Source organism: Oncorhynchus masou, unplaced genomic scaffold (assembly GCF_036934945.1).
Source record: "Oncorhynchus masou masou isolate Uvic2021 unplaced genomic scaffold, UVic_Omas_1.1 unplaced_scaffold_181, whole genome shotgun sequence".
In the NCBI taxonomy this organism is placed as follows: Eukaryota; Metazoa; Chordata; class Actinopteri; order Salmoniformes; family Salmonidae; genus Oncorhynchus; species Oncorhynchus masou.
In genome coordinates, this window is record NW_027016550.1 from 1,414,208 (window position 1) to 1,430,426 (window position 16,219).

General features: G+C 52.8%; 1 protein-coding gene across 1 annotated transcript in view; it reads right to left on the reverse strand.

Annotated features, from left to right (window-relative positions):
• tnrc18 (trinucleotide repeat containing 18) overlaps window positions 1-16,219 on the reverse strand; it is a 182,469-nt gene that overhangs the window by 104,848 nt on the left and 61,402 nt on the right. The window contains 4 exon segments of the mRNA XM_064964656.1: window positions 5,221-5,369; window positions 7,364-7,510; window positions 7,513-8,424; window positions 9,292-9,667. Of these exon segments, the coding sequence (XP_064820728.1) occupies window positions 5,221-5,369; window positions 7,364-7,510; window positions 7,513-8,424; window positions 9,292-9,667 (1,584 nt within the window).

Consider the following 16,219-nt stretch of genomic DNA (forward strand, 5'->3'; position numbering starts at 1 on the left):
GGTCTACAGTCTGGTATCTCCTGTGGGTCTGTCCTCATCCCCCTGTGGGTCTGTCCTCATCCCCCGTGGGTCTGTCCTCATCCCCCCAGGTCTACAGTGTGTTACCTCCTGTGGGTCTGTCCTCATCCCCCTGTGGGTCTGTCCTCATCCCCCCAGGTCTACAGTGTGTTACCTCCTGTGGGTCTGTCCTCATCCCCCTGTGGGTCTGTCCTCATCCCCCCAGGTCTACAGTGTGTTACCTCCTGTAGGTCTGTCCTCATCCCCCCCAGGTCTACAGTCTGGTACCTCCTGTGGGTCTGTCCTCATCCCCCTGTGGGTCTGTCCTCATCCCCCCAGGTCTACAGTGTGTTGCCTCCTGTAGGTCTGTCCTCATCCCCCCAGGTCTACAGTCTGGTACCTCCTGTGGGTCTGTCCTCATCCCCCTGTAGGTCTGTCCTCATCCCCCAGGTCTACAGTCTGGTACCTCCTGTGGGTCTGTCCTCATCCCCCCCAGGTCTACAGTGTGTTACCCCCTGTGGGTCTGTCCTCATCCCCCCCAGGTCTACAGTGTGTTACCCCCTGTGGGTCTGTCCTCATCCCCCCAGGTCTACAGTGTGTTACCTCCTGTGGGTCTGTCCTCATCCCCCCAGGTCTACAGTCTGGTACCTCCTGTGGGTCTGTCCTCATCCCCCTGTAGGTCTGTCCTCATCCCCCAGGTCTACAGTGTGTTATCTCCTGTGGGTCTGTCCTCATCCCCCCAGGTCTACAGTGTGTTTCCTCCTGTGGGTCTGTCCTCATCCCCCCAGGTCTACAGTCTGGTACCTCCTGTGGGTCTGTCCTCATCCCCCTGTAGGTCTGTCCTCATCCCCCAGGTCTACAGTGTGTTATCTCCTGTGGGTCTGTCCTCATCCCCCCCAGGTCTACAGTGTGTTACCTCCTGTAGGTCTGTCCTCATCCCCCTGTAGGTCTGTCCTCATCCCCCTGTAGGTCTGTCCTCATCCCCCAGGTCTACAGTGTGTTACCTCCTGTGGGTCTGTCCTCATCCCCCCAGGTCTACAGTGTGTTACCTCCTGTAGGTCTGTCCTCATCCCCCCAGGTCTACAGTGTGTTACCTCCTGTAGGTCTGTCCTCATCCCCCTGTAGGTCTGTCCTCATCCCCCTGTGGGTCTGTCCTCATCCCCCCGTGGGTCTGTCCTCATCCCCCCGTGGGTCTGTCCTCATCCCCCCGTGGGTCTGTCCTCATCCCCCCAGGTCTACAGTCTGGTACCTCCTGTGGGTCTGTCCTCATCCCCCCAGGTCTACAGTGTGTTACCTCCTGTGGGTCTGTCCTCATCCCCCTGTAGGTCTGTCCTCATCCCCTCAGATCTACAGTGTGGTACCTCCTGTGGGTCTGTCCTCATCCCCCTGTGGGTCTGTCCTCATCCCCCCAGGTCTACAGTCTGGTACCTCCTGTGGGTCTGTCCTCATCCCCCTGTAGGTCTGTCCTCATCCCCCCAGGTCTACAGTGTGTTACCTCCTGTGGGTCTGTCCTCATCCCCTGTGGGTCTGTCCTCATCCCCCCAGGTCTACAGTCTGGTACCTCCTGTGGGTCTGTCCTCATCCCCCTGTGGGTCTGTCCTCATCCCCCAGGTCTACAGTGCGTTACTTCCTGTGGGTCTGTCCTCATCTCCCCAGGTCTACAGTGTGTTACCTCCTGTGGGTCTGTCCTCATCCCCTGTGGGTCTGTCCTCATCCCCCCAGGTCTACAGTCTGGTATCTCCTGTGGGTCTGTCCTCATCCCCCTGTGGGTCTGTCCTCATCCCCCCGTGGGTCTGTCCTCATCCCCCCAGGTCTACAGTGTGTTACCTCCTGTGGGTCTGTCCTCATCCCCTGTGGGTCTGTCCTCATCCCCCCAGGTCTACAGTCTGGTATCTCCTGTGGGTCTGTCCTCATCCCCCTGTGGGTCTGTCCTCATCCCCCCGTGGGTCTGTCCTCATCCCCCCAGGTCTACAGTGTGTTACCTCCTGTGGGTCTGTCCTCATCCCCCTGTGGGTCTGTCCTCATCCCCCCAGGTCTACAGTGTGTTACCTCCTGTGGGTCTGTCCTCATCCCCCTGTGGGTCTGTCCTCATCCCCCCAGGTCTACAGTGTGTTACCTCCTGTAGGTCTGTCCTCATCCCCCCAGGTCTACAGTCTGGTACCTCCTGTGGGTCTGTCCTCATCCCCCTGTGGGTCTGTCCTCATCCCCCCAGGTCTACAGTGTGTTGCCTCCTGTAGGTCTGTCCTCATCCCCCCAGGTCTACAGTCTGGTACCTCCTGTGGGTCTGTCCTCATCCCCCTGTAGGTCTGTCCTCATCCCCCAGGTCTACAGTCTGGTACCTCCTGTGGGTCTGTCCTCATCCCCCCCAGGTCTACAGTGTGTTACCCCCTGTGGGTCTGTCCTCATCCCCCCCAGGTCTACAGTGTGTTACCCCCTGTGGGTCTGTCCTCATCCCCCCAGGTCTACAGTGTGTTACCTCCTGTGGGTCTGTCCTCATCCCCCCAGGTCTACAGTCTGGTACCTCCTGTGGGTCTGTCCTCATCCCCCTGTAGGTCTGTCCTCATCCCCCAGGTCTACAGTGTGTTATCTCCTGTGGGTCTGTCCTCATCCCCCCAGGTCTACAGTGTGTTTCCTCCTGTGGGTCTGTCCTCATCCCCCCAGGTCTACAGTCTGGTACCTCCTGTGGGTCTGTCCTCATCCCCCTGTAGGTCTGTCCTCATCCCCCAGGTCTACAGTGTGTTATCTCCTGTGGGTCTGTCCTCATCCCCCCCAGGTCTACAGTGTGTTACCTCCTGTAGGTCTGTCCTCATCCCCCTGTAGGTCTGTCCTCATCCCCCTGTAGGTCTGTCCTCATCCCCCAGGTCTACAGTGTGTTACCTCCTGTGGGTCTGTCCTCATCCCCCCAGGTCTACAGTGTGTTACCTCCTGTAGGTCTGTCCTCATCCCCCCAGGTCTACAGTGTGTTACCTCCTGTAGGTCTGTCCTCATCCCCCTGTAGGTCTGTCCTCATCCCCCTCCCCCAGGTCTGCAGTCACCTCCTGTGGGTCTGTCCTCATCCCCCGTGGGTCTGTCCTCATCCCCCGTGGGTCTGTCCTCATCCCCCAGGTCTACAGTCTGGTACCTCCTGTGGGTCTGTCCTCATCCCCCAGGTCTACAGTGTGTTACCTCCTGTGGGTCTGTCCTCATCCCCCTGTAGGTCTGTCCTCATCCCCTCAGATCTACAGTGTGGTACCTCCTGTGGGTCTGTCCTCATCCCCCTGTGGGTCTGTCCTCATCCCCCCAGGTCTACAGTCTGGTACCTCCTGTGGGTCTGTCCTCATCCCCCTGTAGGTCTGTCCTCATCCCCCCAGGTCTACAGTGTGTTACCTCCTGTGGGTCTGTCCTCATCCCCTGTGGGTCTGTCCTCATCCCCCCAGGTCTACAGTCTGGTACCTCCTGTGGGTCTGTCCTCATCCCCCTGTGGGTCTGTCCTCATCCCCCAGGTCTACAGTGCGTTACTTCCTGTGGGTCTGTCCTCATCTCCCCAGGTCTACAGTGTGTTACCTCCTGTGGGTCTGTCCTCATCCCCCTGTAGGTCTGTCCTCATCCCCCCAGGTCTACAGTGTGGTACCTCCTGTGGGTCTGTCCTCATCCCCCCAGGTCTACATTGTGTTACCTCCTGTGGGTCTGTCCTCATCCCCCTGTGGGTCTGTCCTCATCCCCCCCAGGTCTACAGTGTGGTACCTCCTGTGGGTCTGTCCTCATCCCCCCAGGTCTACAGTGTGTTACCTCCTGTGGGTCTGTCCTCATCCCCCTGTGGGTCTGTCCTCATCCCACCAGGTCTACAGTCTGGTATCTCCTGTAGGTCTGTCCTCATCCCCCCAGGTCTACAGTGTGTTATCTCCTGAGGGTCTGTCCTCATCCCCCCAGGTCTACAGTCTGGTACCTCCTGTGGGTCTGTCCTCATCCCCCCAGGTCTACAGTGTGTTACCTCCTGTGGGTCTGTCCTCATCCCCCTGTGGGTCTGTCCTCATCCCCCCAGGTCTACAGTCTGGTACCTCCTGTGGGTCTGTCCTCATCCCCCAGGTCTACAGTGTGTTATCTCCTGAGGGTCTGTCCTCATCCCCCCAGGTCTACAGTCTGGTACCTCCTGTGGGTCTGTCCTCATCCCCCCAGGTCTACAGTGTGTTACCTCCTACGGGTCTGTCCTCATCCCCCCAGGTCTACAGTGTGTTACCTCCTGTGGGTCTGTCCTCATCCCCTGTGGGTCTGTCCTCATCCCCCCAGGTCTACAGTCTGGTATCTCCTGTGGGTCTGTCCTCATCCCCCCGTGGGTCTGTCCTCATCCCCCCGTGGGTCTGTCCTCATCCCCCCAGGTCTACAGTGTGTTACCTCCTGTGGGTCTGTCCTCATCCCCCTGTGGGTCTGTCCTCATCCCCCCAGGTCTACAGTGTGTTACCTCCTGTGGGTCTGTCCTCATCCCCCTGTGGGTCTGTCCTCATCCCCCCAGGTCTACAGTGTGTTACCTCCTGTAGGTCTGTCCTCATCCCCCCCAGGTCTACAGTCTGGTACCTCCTGTGGGTCTGTCCTCATCCCCCTGTGGGTCTGTCCTCATCCCCCCAGGTCTACAGTGTGTTGCCTCCTGTAGGTCTGTCCTCATCCCCCCAGGTCTACAGTCTGGTACCTCCTGTGGGTCTGTCCTCATCCCCCTGTAGGTCTGTCCTCATCCCCCAGGTCTACAGTCTGGTACCTCCTGTGGGTCTGTCCTCATCCCCCCCAGGTCTACAGTGTGTTACCCCCTGTGGGTCTGTCCTCATCCCCCCCAGGTCTACAGTGTGTTACCCCCTGTGGGTCTGTCCTCATCCCCCCAGGTCTACAGTGTGTTACCTCCTGTGGGTCTGTCCTCATCCCCCCAGGTCTACAGTCTGGTACCTCCTGTGGGTCTGTCCTCATCCCCCTGTAGGTCTGTCCTCATCCCCCAGGTCTACAGTGTGTTATCTCCTGTGGGTCTGTCCTCATCCCCCCAGGTCTACAGTGTGGTACCTCCTGTGGATCTGTCATCATCCCCCTGTGGGTCTGTCCTCATCCCCCTGTAGGTCTGTCCTCATCCCCCCAGGTCTACAGTGTGTTACCTCCTGTGGGTCTGTCCTCATCCTCCAGGTCTACAGTCTGGTACCTCCTGTGGGTCTGTCCTCATCCCCCTGTGGGTCTGTCCTCATCCCCCCCAGGTCTACAGTGTGTTACCTCCTGTGGGTCTGTCCTCATCCTCCAGCTGTAGGTCTTGCTGGGGTGTAGTTGTCTGGGGAGGTCGATGTGAGACTGGCTCTCAATGGCCTCCAGCAACACCTTTCTACCTGCCTCTAACAGGCTGTCAAGACCACACAACACCTCACCTACACACACACACACACACAGAAACAAGACACACACACACACAGAAACAAGACACACACACACACACACACACACAGAAACAAGACACACACACACACAGAAACAAGACACACACACACACAGAAACAAGACACACACACACACACACAGAAACAAGACACACACACACACACACAGAAACAAGACACACACACACACACACACAGAAACAAGACACACACACACACACAGAAACAAGACACACACACACACACAGAAACAAGACACACACACACACACACAGAAACAAGACACACACACACACACACAGAAACAAGACACACACACACACACACAGAAACAAGACACACACACACACACACACACAGAAACAAGACACACACACACACACACAGAAACAAGACACACACACACACACACACAGAAACGACACACACACACACACACAGAAACGACACACACACACACACACAGAAACAAGACACACACACACAGAGGGAGAAAGAGAGAAACAGACAAACACACAGAGAGAAACAGACAAACACAGAGAGAAACAGACACACACAGAGAGAGAAACAGACACACACAGAGAGAGAAACAGACAAACAGAGAGAGAAACAGACACACACAGAGAGAAACAGACACACAGAGAGAGAAACAGACACACACACAGAGAGAAACAGACACACACACAGAGAGAAACAGACACACACACAGAGAGAAACAGACAAACACACAGAGAGAAACAGACAAACACACAGAGAGAAACAGACAAACACACAGAGAGAAACAGACACACACACAGAGAGAAACAGACAAACACACAGAGAGAAACAGACAAACACAGAGAGAAACAGACACACACAGAGAGAAACAGACAAACACACAGAGAGAAACAGACAAACACAGAGAGAAACAGACACACACAGAGAGAAACAGACACACACAGAGAGAGAAACAGACACACACAGAGAGAGAAACAGACAAACAGAGAGAGAAACAGACACACACACAGAGAGAAACAGACAAACACACAGAGAGAAACAGACAAACACAGAGAGAAACAGACACACACAGAGAGAAACAGACAAACACACAGAGAGAAACAGACAAACACAGAGAGAAACAGACACACACAGAGAGAAACAGACACACACAGAGAGAGAAACAGACACACACAGAGAGAGAAACAGACAAACAGAGAGAGAAACAGACACACACAGAGAGAAACAGACACACACACAGAGAGAAACAGACACACACACAGAGAGAAACAGACAAACACACAGAGAGAAACAGACAAACACACAGAGAGAAACAGACACACACACAGAGAGAAACAGACACACACACAGAGAGAAACAGACACACACACAGAGAGAAATAGACAAACACACAGAGAGAAACAGACAAACACAGAGAGAAACAGACACACACAGAGAGAAACAGACAAACACAGAGAAACAGACAAACACAGAGAGAAACAGACACACACAGAGAGAAACAGACACACACAGAGAGAAACAGACACACACAGAGAGAAACAGACACACACAGAGAGAAACAGACACACACAGAGAGAAACAGACACACAGAGAGAGAAACAGACACACACAGAGAGAAACAGACAAACACACAGAGAGAAACAGACAAACACACAGAGAGAAACAGACAAACACACAGAGAGAGAGAGAAAGAAACAGACAGCATTAGATTCAGTTTAGGAACTTTTTGAAGAAGTCACATTCAAACCGTCCTCCCCTCTCACCCCTCCCTCCTTCCTCTCCTCTCACCCCTCCATTCCCTCCTCCTCTCCCCCTCCTCCTCCATTCCCCCCTCTCCTCCCCCATCTCCATTCCCTCCTCCTCTCCCCCTCCTCCTCCTCCCTCCTCTCCATTCCCTCGCCCATCTCCATTCCCTCCTCCTCCTCCTCCCCCATCTCCATTCCCTCCTCCTCTCCCCCTCCTCCTCCTCCCCCTTCCCTCCTCCTCACCCTGCTCCAGCTGTATCCTATCCATCTCTAGTGAGGCCATGTCGCTGAGTAGAGTCATCCCCTCCAGAGCCCAGACCTCCAGACACCCAGGACTGGCCACGTCTCTCCCCAGCGAGGAGGCCTCTGTCTGGGGAAGGGTGGGTAGGGCAGGGGGGCAGCCTGGGTCATCTGACTAGCAGCCAACAGCGTCATCATACCAGCCATGGGGTCATCAGGGAAGATGTTTAGAGGCGAGGGAGAGGGAGGGCAGGGAGAGAGAGGGGGAGGAGAGGATGCCTGTGGTTCGGGGCCGGGTCTAAAGGCCGGTCGCTCGGAGCTTGCCGTGGTGCATGATGGGTAATGGGCGGGGATCGACTTCTCTGTGACCTCTGGTTTAGTCTCCACCTTCGGGACGGACGGTGGAAGCTGATAGGCTCCTCGGCAGCCGTAGGTCAACACCTCCATCTTGACCGCTCCTGCCTCCTCCTCTTCCTCCTCGGCCTGTTGTTCTTGTGGCTGTGTGGGGGGAGGACAGGGCTGGGGGCCTGTGGGGAGGCTGGTGTGTTTATGTGGCTGTGTGGATGGTAGAGGAGGACCGGGCTGGAGGGCTGAGTGGAGGCTGGTGTGTTTATGTGGCTGTGTGGATGGTAGAGGAGGACAGGGCTGGGGGCCTGTGGGGAGGCTAATGCTGGTGTGTTTGTGTGGCTGTGTAAGGCTGGGATGTGTGTGTAATTGTGTGTGTGTGTGGGTGAGATGTGTGTGTTTGAGGCTTGACTCTCCGTCTCTCTCTATTTGGCTGAGGGTTGGAGGGCTGGAGGTCCGGAGCTGAGGGTCCAGGGCAGCAGGACTCATGCCCAGCTGGGGTGGCTCCTGGTCGGGGTCATGCTTCAGCGTGGTCCCCTGGTCTGGCCGGAGCTCCAGGCCCCGAGGCTTCACGTCTGGAGCCGTGGCCCGGAGGAGAGGCGGCAGAGAGGAGACCGAAGGGTGTTTGTTACCCCCAGCTGGATGGGGGAGGGGGCGGGGGGGGAATAGGGCGCTGAACGGCGGGGTGATGGACTGGTAACGGTAACCAGGGGTGATATCTGTCCAAACACAAACACAGGTAAATAACACACATGATCCCTCTCATCAAGCAGTGGTGTATCTAAACAGGCTGGTTATATAGAGACAACACAACAGAATTTAACACAATAGAAGAGACTAGAATTCAATAAGAGAATAAGAAAACTGAATTCAATTAGAGAATAGAATTCAACTAGAGAATAAGATAGAATTCAACTAGAGAATAAGATAGAATTCAACTAGAGAATAAGAGAATAGAATTCAATTAGATAATAGAATTCAATTAGAGAATATAACAATAGAATTCAATTAGAGAATAAGAGAATAGAATTCAACAGAACAACTATAGAATAAGAGAATAGAATTCAGAACAATAGAATCACAATAGAATAGAATACAACAGAATAGAATAAAATACAACAATAGAATATCATAATATAATTTAACAGAATAAAATATAATACAATAGAATAACAGAATATAATGTAACAGAATAGAATACAACAATACAAGGTAACAGAACAGAATATAACAATAGAATGTAACAGAACAGAATATAACAATACAATGTAACAGAACAGAATACAACAATACAATGTAACAGAACAGAATACAACAATACAATGTAACAGAACAGAATATAACAATAGAATGTAACAGAACAGAATATAACAATACAATGTAACAGAACAGAATACAACAATAGAATGTAACAGAACAGAATATAACAATACAATGTAACAGAACAGAATACAACAATACAATGTAACAGAACAGAATATAACAATACAATGTAACAGAACAGAATACAACAATACAATGTAACAGAACAGAATATAACAATACAAGGTAACAGAACAGAATATTAGTTTTAACAGGATGCTCACCTGTGTAGATTCGGTGATAGGGGGCGGTGGTCTGTTTCTCTCCCCCCTCCTCCTCTCCCTCGTCAGCGTCCTGCTTGGGTCTCAGGGGGGAGGAGGGTCTCAGGGGGGAGGCAGAGTGTGGGGCGGGAGGGCGAGGAAGGGGAGAGGAAGGGTGAGACCTCTCTCTCTGGACCTCCGGGTGTTGGAGAGTGGGCCTGGGGGAGGACAGGGGGGTGAGGGAGGAGGTGGAGGGGGGAGGTGAACGGAGGGGAGTTTTATGGCAGTGGAGGGAGGGGGAGGGAGTGGGGCGTGGCGAGGGGCGGGGTTTGGGCTCGGAACTCCTCTTATTGGTCTTCTCTTCTAGCTCTGCCCTCTGTTCACTGGCCTTCAGACGCTCCTACAACAGAGAGGGGGGGGGGGGGGTTAGGTGTGTATCAGGTGTGTCAGCACCAGTCAGGTGTGTATCAGGTGTGTCAGCACCAGTTAGGTGTGTATCAGGTGTGTATCAGGTGTGTCAGCACCAGTCAGGTGTGTATCAGGTGTGTATCAGGTGTGTCAGCACCAGTCAGGTGTGTATCAGGTGTGTCAGCACCAGTCAGGTGTGTATCAGGTGTGTCAGCACCAGTAAGGTGTGTATCAGGTGTGTCAGCACCAGTCAGGTGTGTATCAGGTGTGTCAGCACCAGTCAGGTGTGTATCAGGTGTGTATCAGGTGTGTCAGCACCAGTCAGGTGTGTATCAGGTGTGTATCAGGTGTGTCAGCACCAGTCAGGTGTGTATCAGGTGTGTATTAGGTGTGTATCAGGTGTGTATCAGGTGTGTCAGCACCAGTCAGGTGTGTATCAGGTGTGTATCAGGTGTGTCAGCACCAGTCAGGTGTGTATCAGGTGTGTATCAGGTGTGTCAGCACCAGTCAGGTGTGTATCAGGTGTGTCAGCACCAGTCAGGTGTGTATCAGGTGTGTATCAGGTGTGTCAGCACCAGTCAGGTGTGTATCAGGTGTGTATCAGGTGTGTCACCACCAGTCAGGTGTGTATCAGGTGTGTATCAGGTGTGTATTGGGTGTGTCAGCACCAGTCAGGTGTGTATCAGGTGTGTATCAGGTGTGTCACCACCAGTTAGGTGTGTATCAGGTGTGTCAGCACCAGTCAGGTGTGTATCAGGTGTGTATCAGGTGTGTCAGCACCAGTCAGGTGTGTATCAGGTGTGTCAGCACCAGTCAGGTGTGTATCAGGTGTGTCAGCACCAGTCAGGTGTGTATCAGGTGTGTCACCACCAGTCAGGTGTGTATCAGGTGTGTCAGCACCAGTCAGGTGTGTATCAGGTGTGTATCAGCACCAGACAGGTGTGTATCAGGTGTGTACACTTCGGTCCGCAGGTAGTATAACTTTTCATTACATTTCATTATAGTACAACGGTTTGATTTGTCTAATCTTAGCAATTTCTTCTTAGCTAGCTACATAGCCGTCTTTGTATCAAAGATAATTGCGTAATTATCGTATTTTGTCGTCCTAACGTAGTCTACACTGCTATCTGCCCAGCAGCTAGCCAACGTCCACTAGCACAGCAGCTAGCTAACGTCCACTAGCACTGTAGAAACTATTACACTCAACGACTCGATTAGTGTAGTGTTAGCTAGCTACATAGTTGTCTTTGCTGTCTTCGTATCCAAGGTAATTGTGTAGTTTAGAGTGTGTAGACTTAGAGTGATTATCTTAATTTACCGAGGTTAGCTAGCCAGCTATTTGTCGTCCTTAACGTAGGAGTCACTGCTAGCTAGCTAGCCAACAGCTAGCCAACTTCTTCCGAATTGAACTTCAACAACCCGGTCAACATTCCGCCTCGCTCCACAGGTAGTATCACATTTTCATTTCACTTCATTACAGTACAACGGTTTGATTTGTTTGATCGTAGCTAGCTAGCTACATAGCCGTCTTTGTATCTAAGACAATTGTGTAGTCTGGAGCGATTTTCTAGGTTAGCTAGCCAGCTATTGTCGTTCTTTTAACGTAACGTTACGTAATCAACACTGCTAGCTAGCCAGCTAGCCCCCGAATAGCAGCACTGTAGAAACTATTACACTCGACGGAACGACTTGATTAGTGTAGTTTCAACAACGTAGCCACTGCCAGCTAGCCTACTCCAGCAGTACTGTATCATTTCAATCATTTTAGTCAATAAGATTCTTGCTACGTAAGCTTAACGTTCTGAACATTCGATAAGTGTAGTCCACTTGTCATTCCAATCTCCAATCTCCTTTGCATTAGCGTAGCCTCTTCTGTAGCCTGTCAACTATGTGTCTATCTATCCCTGTTCTCTCCTCTCTGCACAGACCATACAAACGCTCCACACCGCGTGGCCGCGGCCACCCTAATCTGGTGGTCCCAGCGCGCACGACCCACGTGGAGTTCCAGGTCTCCGGTAGCATCTGGAACTGCCGATCTGCGGCCAAAAAGGCAGAGTTCATCTCAGCCTATGCCTCCCTCCAGTCCCTCGACTTCTTGGCACTGACGGAAACATGGATCACCACAGACAACACTGCTACTCCTACTGCTCTCTCTTCGTCCGCCCACGTGTTCTCGCACACCCCGAGAGCTTCTGGTCAGCGGGGTGGTGGCACCGGGATCCTCATCTCTCCCAAGTGGTCATTCTCTCTCTCTCCCCTTACCCATCTGTCTATCGCCTCCTTTGAATTCCATGCTGTCACAGTTACCAGCCCTTTCAAGCTTAACATCCTTATCATTTATCGCCCTCCAGGTTCCCTCGGAGAGTTCATCAATGAGCTTGATGCCTTGATAAGCTCCTTTCCTGAGGACGGCTCACCTCTCACAGTCCTGGGCGACTTCAACCTCCCCACGTCTACCTTTGACTCATTCCTCTCTGCCTCCTCCTTTCCACTCCTCTCCTCTTTTGACCTCACCCTCTCACCTTCCCCCCCTACTCACAAGGCAGGCAATACGCTCGACCTCATCTTTACTAGATGCTGTTCTTCCACTAACCTCATTGCAACTCCCCTCCAAGTCTCCGACCACTACCTTGTATCCTTTTCCCTCTCGCTCTCATCCAACACTTCCCACACTGCCCCTACTCGGATGGTATCGCGCCGTCCCAACCTTCGCTCTCTCTCCTCTTCCATCCTATCATCTCTTCCCTCTGCTCATACCTTCTCCAACCTATCTCCTGATTCTGCCTCCTCAACCCTCCTCTCTTCCCTTTCTGCATCCTTTGACTCTCTATGTCCCCTATCCTCCAGGCCGGCTCGGTCCTCCCCTCCCGCTCCGTGGCTCGACGACTCATTGCGAGCTCACAGAACAGTGCTCCGGGCAGCCGAGCGGAAATGGAGGAAAACTCGCCTCCCTGCGGACCTGGCATCCTTTCACTCCCTCCTCTCTACATTTTCCTCCTCTGTCTCTGCTGCTAAAGCCACTTTCTTCCACTCTAAATTCCAAGCATCTGCCTCTAACCCTAGGAAGCTCTTTGCCACCTTCTCCTCCCTCCTGAATCCTCCTCCCCCTCCCCCCTCCTCCCTCTCTGCAGATGACTTCGTCAACCATTTTGAAAAGAAGGTCGACGACATCCGATCCTCGTTTGCTAAGTCAAACGACACCGCTGGTTCTGCTCACACTGCCCTACCCTGTGCTCTGACCTCTTTCTCCCCTCTCTCTCCAGATGAAATCTCGCTTCTTGTGACGGCCGGCCGCCCAACAACCTGCCCGCTTGACCCTATCCCCTCCTCTCTTCTCCAGACCATTTCCGGAGACCTTCTCCCTTACCTCACCTCGCTCATCAACTCATCCCTGACCGCTGGCTACGTCCCTTCCATCTTCAAGAGAGCGAGAGTTGCACCCCTTCTGAAAAAACCTACACTCGATCCCTCCGATGTCAACAACTACAGACCAGTATCCCTTCTTTCTTTTCTCTCCAAAACTCTTGAACGTGCCGTCCTTGGCCAGCTCTCCCGCTATCTCTCTCAGAATGACCTTCTTGATCCAAATCAGTCGGGTTTCAAGACTAGTCATTCAACTGAGACTGCTCTTCTCTGTATCACGGAGGCGCTCCGCACTGCTAAAGCTAACTCTCTCTCCTCTGCTCTCATCCTTCTAGACCTATCGGCTGCCTTCGACACTGTGAACCATCAGATCCTCCTCTCCACCATCTCCGAGTTGGGCATCTCCGGTGCGGCCCACGCTTGGATTGCGTCCTACCTGACAGGTCGCTCCTACCAGGTGGCGTGGCGAGAATCTGTCTCCTCGCCACGCGCTCTCACCACTGGTGTCCCCCAGGGCTCTGTTCTAGGCCCTCTCCTATTCTCGCTATACACCAAGTCACTTGGCTCTGTCATAACCTCACATGGTCTCTCCTATCATTGCTATGCAGACGACACACAATTAATCTTCTCCTTTCCCCTTCTGATGACCAGGTGGCGAATCGCATCTCTGCATGTCTGGCAGACATATCAGTGTGGATGACGGATCACCACCTCAAGCTGAACCTCGGCAAGACGGAGCTGCTCTTCCTCCCGGGGAAGGACTGCCCGTTCCATGATCTCGCCATCACGGTTGACAACTCCATTGTTTCCTCCTCCCAGAGCGCTAAGAACCTTGGCGTGATCCTGGACAACACCCTGTCGTTCTCAACTAACATCAAGGCGGTGGCCCGTTCCTGTAGGTTCATGCTCTACAACATCCGCAGAGTACGCCCCTGCCTCACACAGGAAGCGGCGCAGGTCCTAATCCAGGCACTTGTCATCTCCCGTCTGGATTACTGCAACTCGCTGTTGGCTGGGCTCCCTGCCTGTGCCATTAAACCCCTACAACTCATCCAGAACGCCGCAGCCCGTCTGGTGTTCAACCTTCCCAAGTTCTCTCACGTCACCCCGCTCCTCCGCTCTCTCCACTGGCTTCCAGTTGAAGCTCGCATCCGCTACAAGACCATGGTGCTTGCCTACGGAGCTGTGAGGGGAACGGCACCGCAGTACCTCCAGGCCTCCAGGCTCTGATCAGGCCCTACACCCAAACAAGGGCACTGCGTTCATCCACCTCTGGCCTGCTCGCCTCCCTACCACTGAGGAAGTACAGTTCCCGCTCAGCCCAGTCAAAACTGTTCGCTGCTCTGGCCCCCCAATGGTGGAACAAACTCCCTCACGACGCCAGGACAGCGGAGTCAATCACCACCTTCCGGAGACACCTGAAACCCCACCTCTTCAAGGAATACCTAGGATAGGATAAAGCAATCCTTCTCACCCCCCTTAAATGATTTAGATGCACTATTGTAAAGTGGCTGTTCCACTGATGTCAGAAGGTGAATTCACCAATTTGTAAGTCGCTCTGGATAAGAGCGTCTGCTAAATGACTTAAATGTAAATGTAAATGTATTGGGTGTGTATTAGGTGTGTATCAGGTGTGTATCAGGTGTGTCAGCACCAGTCAGGTGTGAATTAGGTGTGTTTTAGGTGTGTATTGGGTGTGTATTGGGTGTGTATCAGGTGTGTATTAGGTGTGTATTGGGTGTGTATCAGGTGTGTCAACACCAGTTAGGTGTGTATTAGGTGTGCATCAGGTGTGTATTGGGTGTGTATCAGGTGTGTCAGCACCAGTCAGGTGTGTATTAGGTGTGCATCAGGTGTGTATTGGGTGTGTATCAGGTGTGTATCAGGTGTGTCAACACCAGTTAGGTGTGTATTAGGTGTGCATCAGGTGTGTATTGGGTGTGTATTGAGTGTGTATCAGGTGTGTCAGCACCAGTCAGGTGTGTATTGGGTGTGTCACCACCAGTTAGGTGTGTATTGGGTGTGTCACCACCAGTTAGGTGTGTATTGGGTGTGTCACCACCAGTTAGGTGTGTATCAGGTGTGTCAGCACCAGTCAGGTGTGTATCAGGTGTGTCAGCACCAGTCAGGTGTGTATCAGGTGTGTCAGCACCAGTCAGGTGTGTATCAGGTGTGTCAGCACCAGTCAGGTGTGTATCAGGTGTGTCAGCACCAGTCAGGTGTGTATTAGGTGTGCATCAGGTGTGTATTGGGTGTGTATCAGGTGTGTATCAGGTGTGTCACCACCAGTTAGGTGTGTATTGGGTGTGTCACCACCAGTTAGGTGTGTATCGGGTGTGTCAGCACCAGTCAGGTGTGTATCAGGTGTGTCAGCACCAGTCAGGTGTGTATCAGGTGTGTCAGCACCAGTCAGGTGTGTATCAGGTGTGTCAGCACCAGTCAGGTGTGTATCAGGTGTGTCAGCACCAGTCAGGTGTGTATCAGGTGTGTCAGCACCAGTCAGGTGTGTATTAGGTGTGCATCAGGTGTGTATTGGGTGTGTATCAGGTGTGTATCAGGTGTGTCAGCACCAGTCAGGTGTGTATCAGGTGTGTCAGCACCAGTCAGGTGTGTATTAGGTGTGCATCAGGTGTGTATTGGGTGTGTATCAGGTGTGTATCAGGTGTGTCAGCACCAGTCAGGTGTGTATCAGGTGTGTCAGCACCAGTCAGGTGTGTATCAGGTGTGTCAGCACCAGTCAGGTGTGTATTAGGTGTGCATCAGGTGTGTATCAGGTGTGTATCAGGTGTGTATTGGGTGTGTATCAGGTGTGTATCAGGTGTGTCAGCACCAGTCAGGTGTGCATCAGGTGTGTCAGCACCAGTCAGGTGTGTATCAGGTGTGTCAGCACCAGTCAGGTGTGTATCAGGTGTGTATCGGGTGTGTATCGCGTGTGTATTGGGTGTGTATTGGGTGTGTATCAGGTGTGTATTGGGTGTGTATCAGGTGTGTATTGGGTGTGTATCAGGTGTGTATCGGGTGTGTCAGCACCAGTTAGGTGTGTATTAGGTGTGTCACCACCAGTTAGGTATGTATTAGGTGTGTTTTAGGTGTGTATTAGGTGTGTATTGGGTGTGTCAGCACCAGTCAGGTGTGTATTAGGTGTGTCAGCACCAGTTAGGTGTGTATTAGGTGTGTTTTA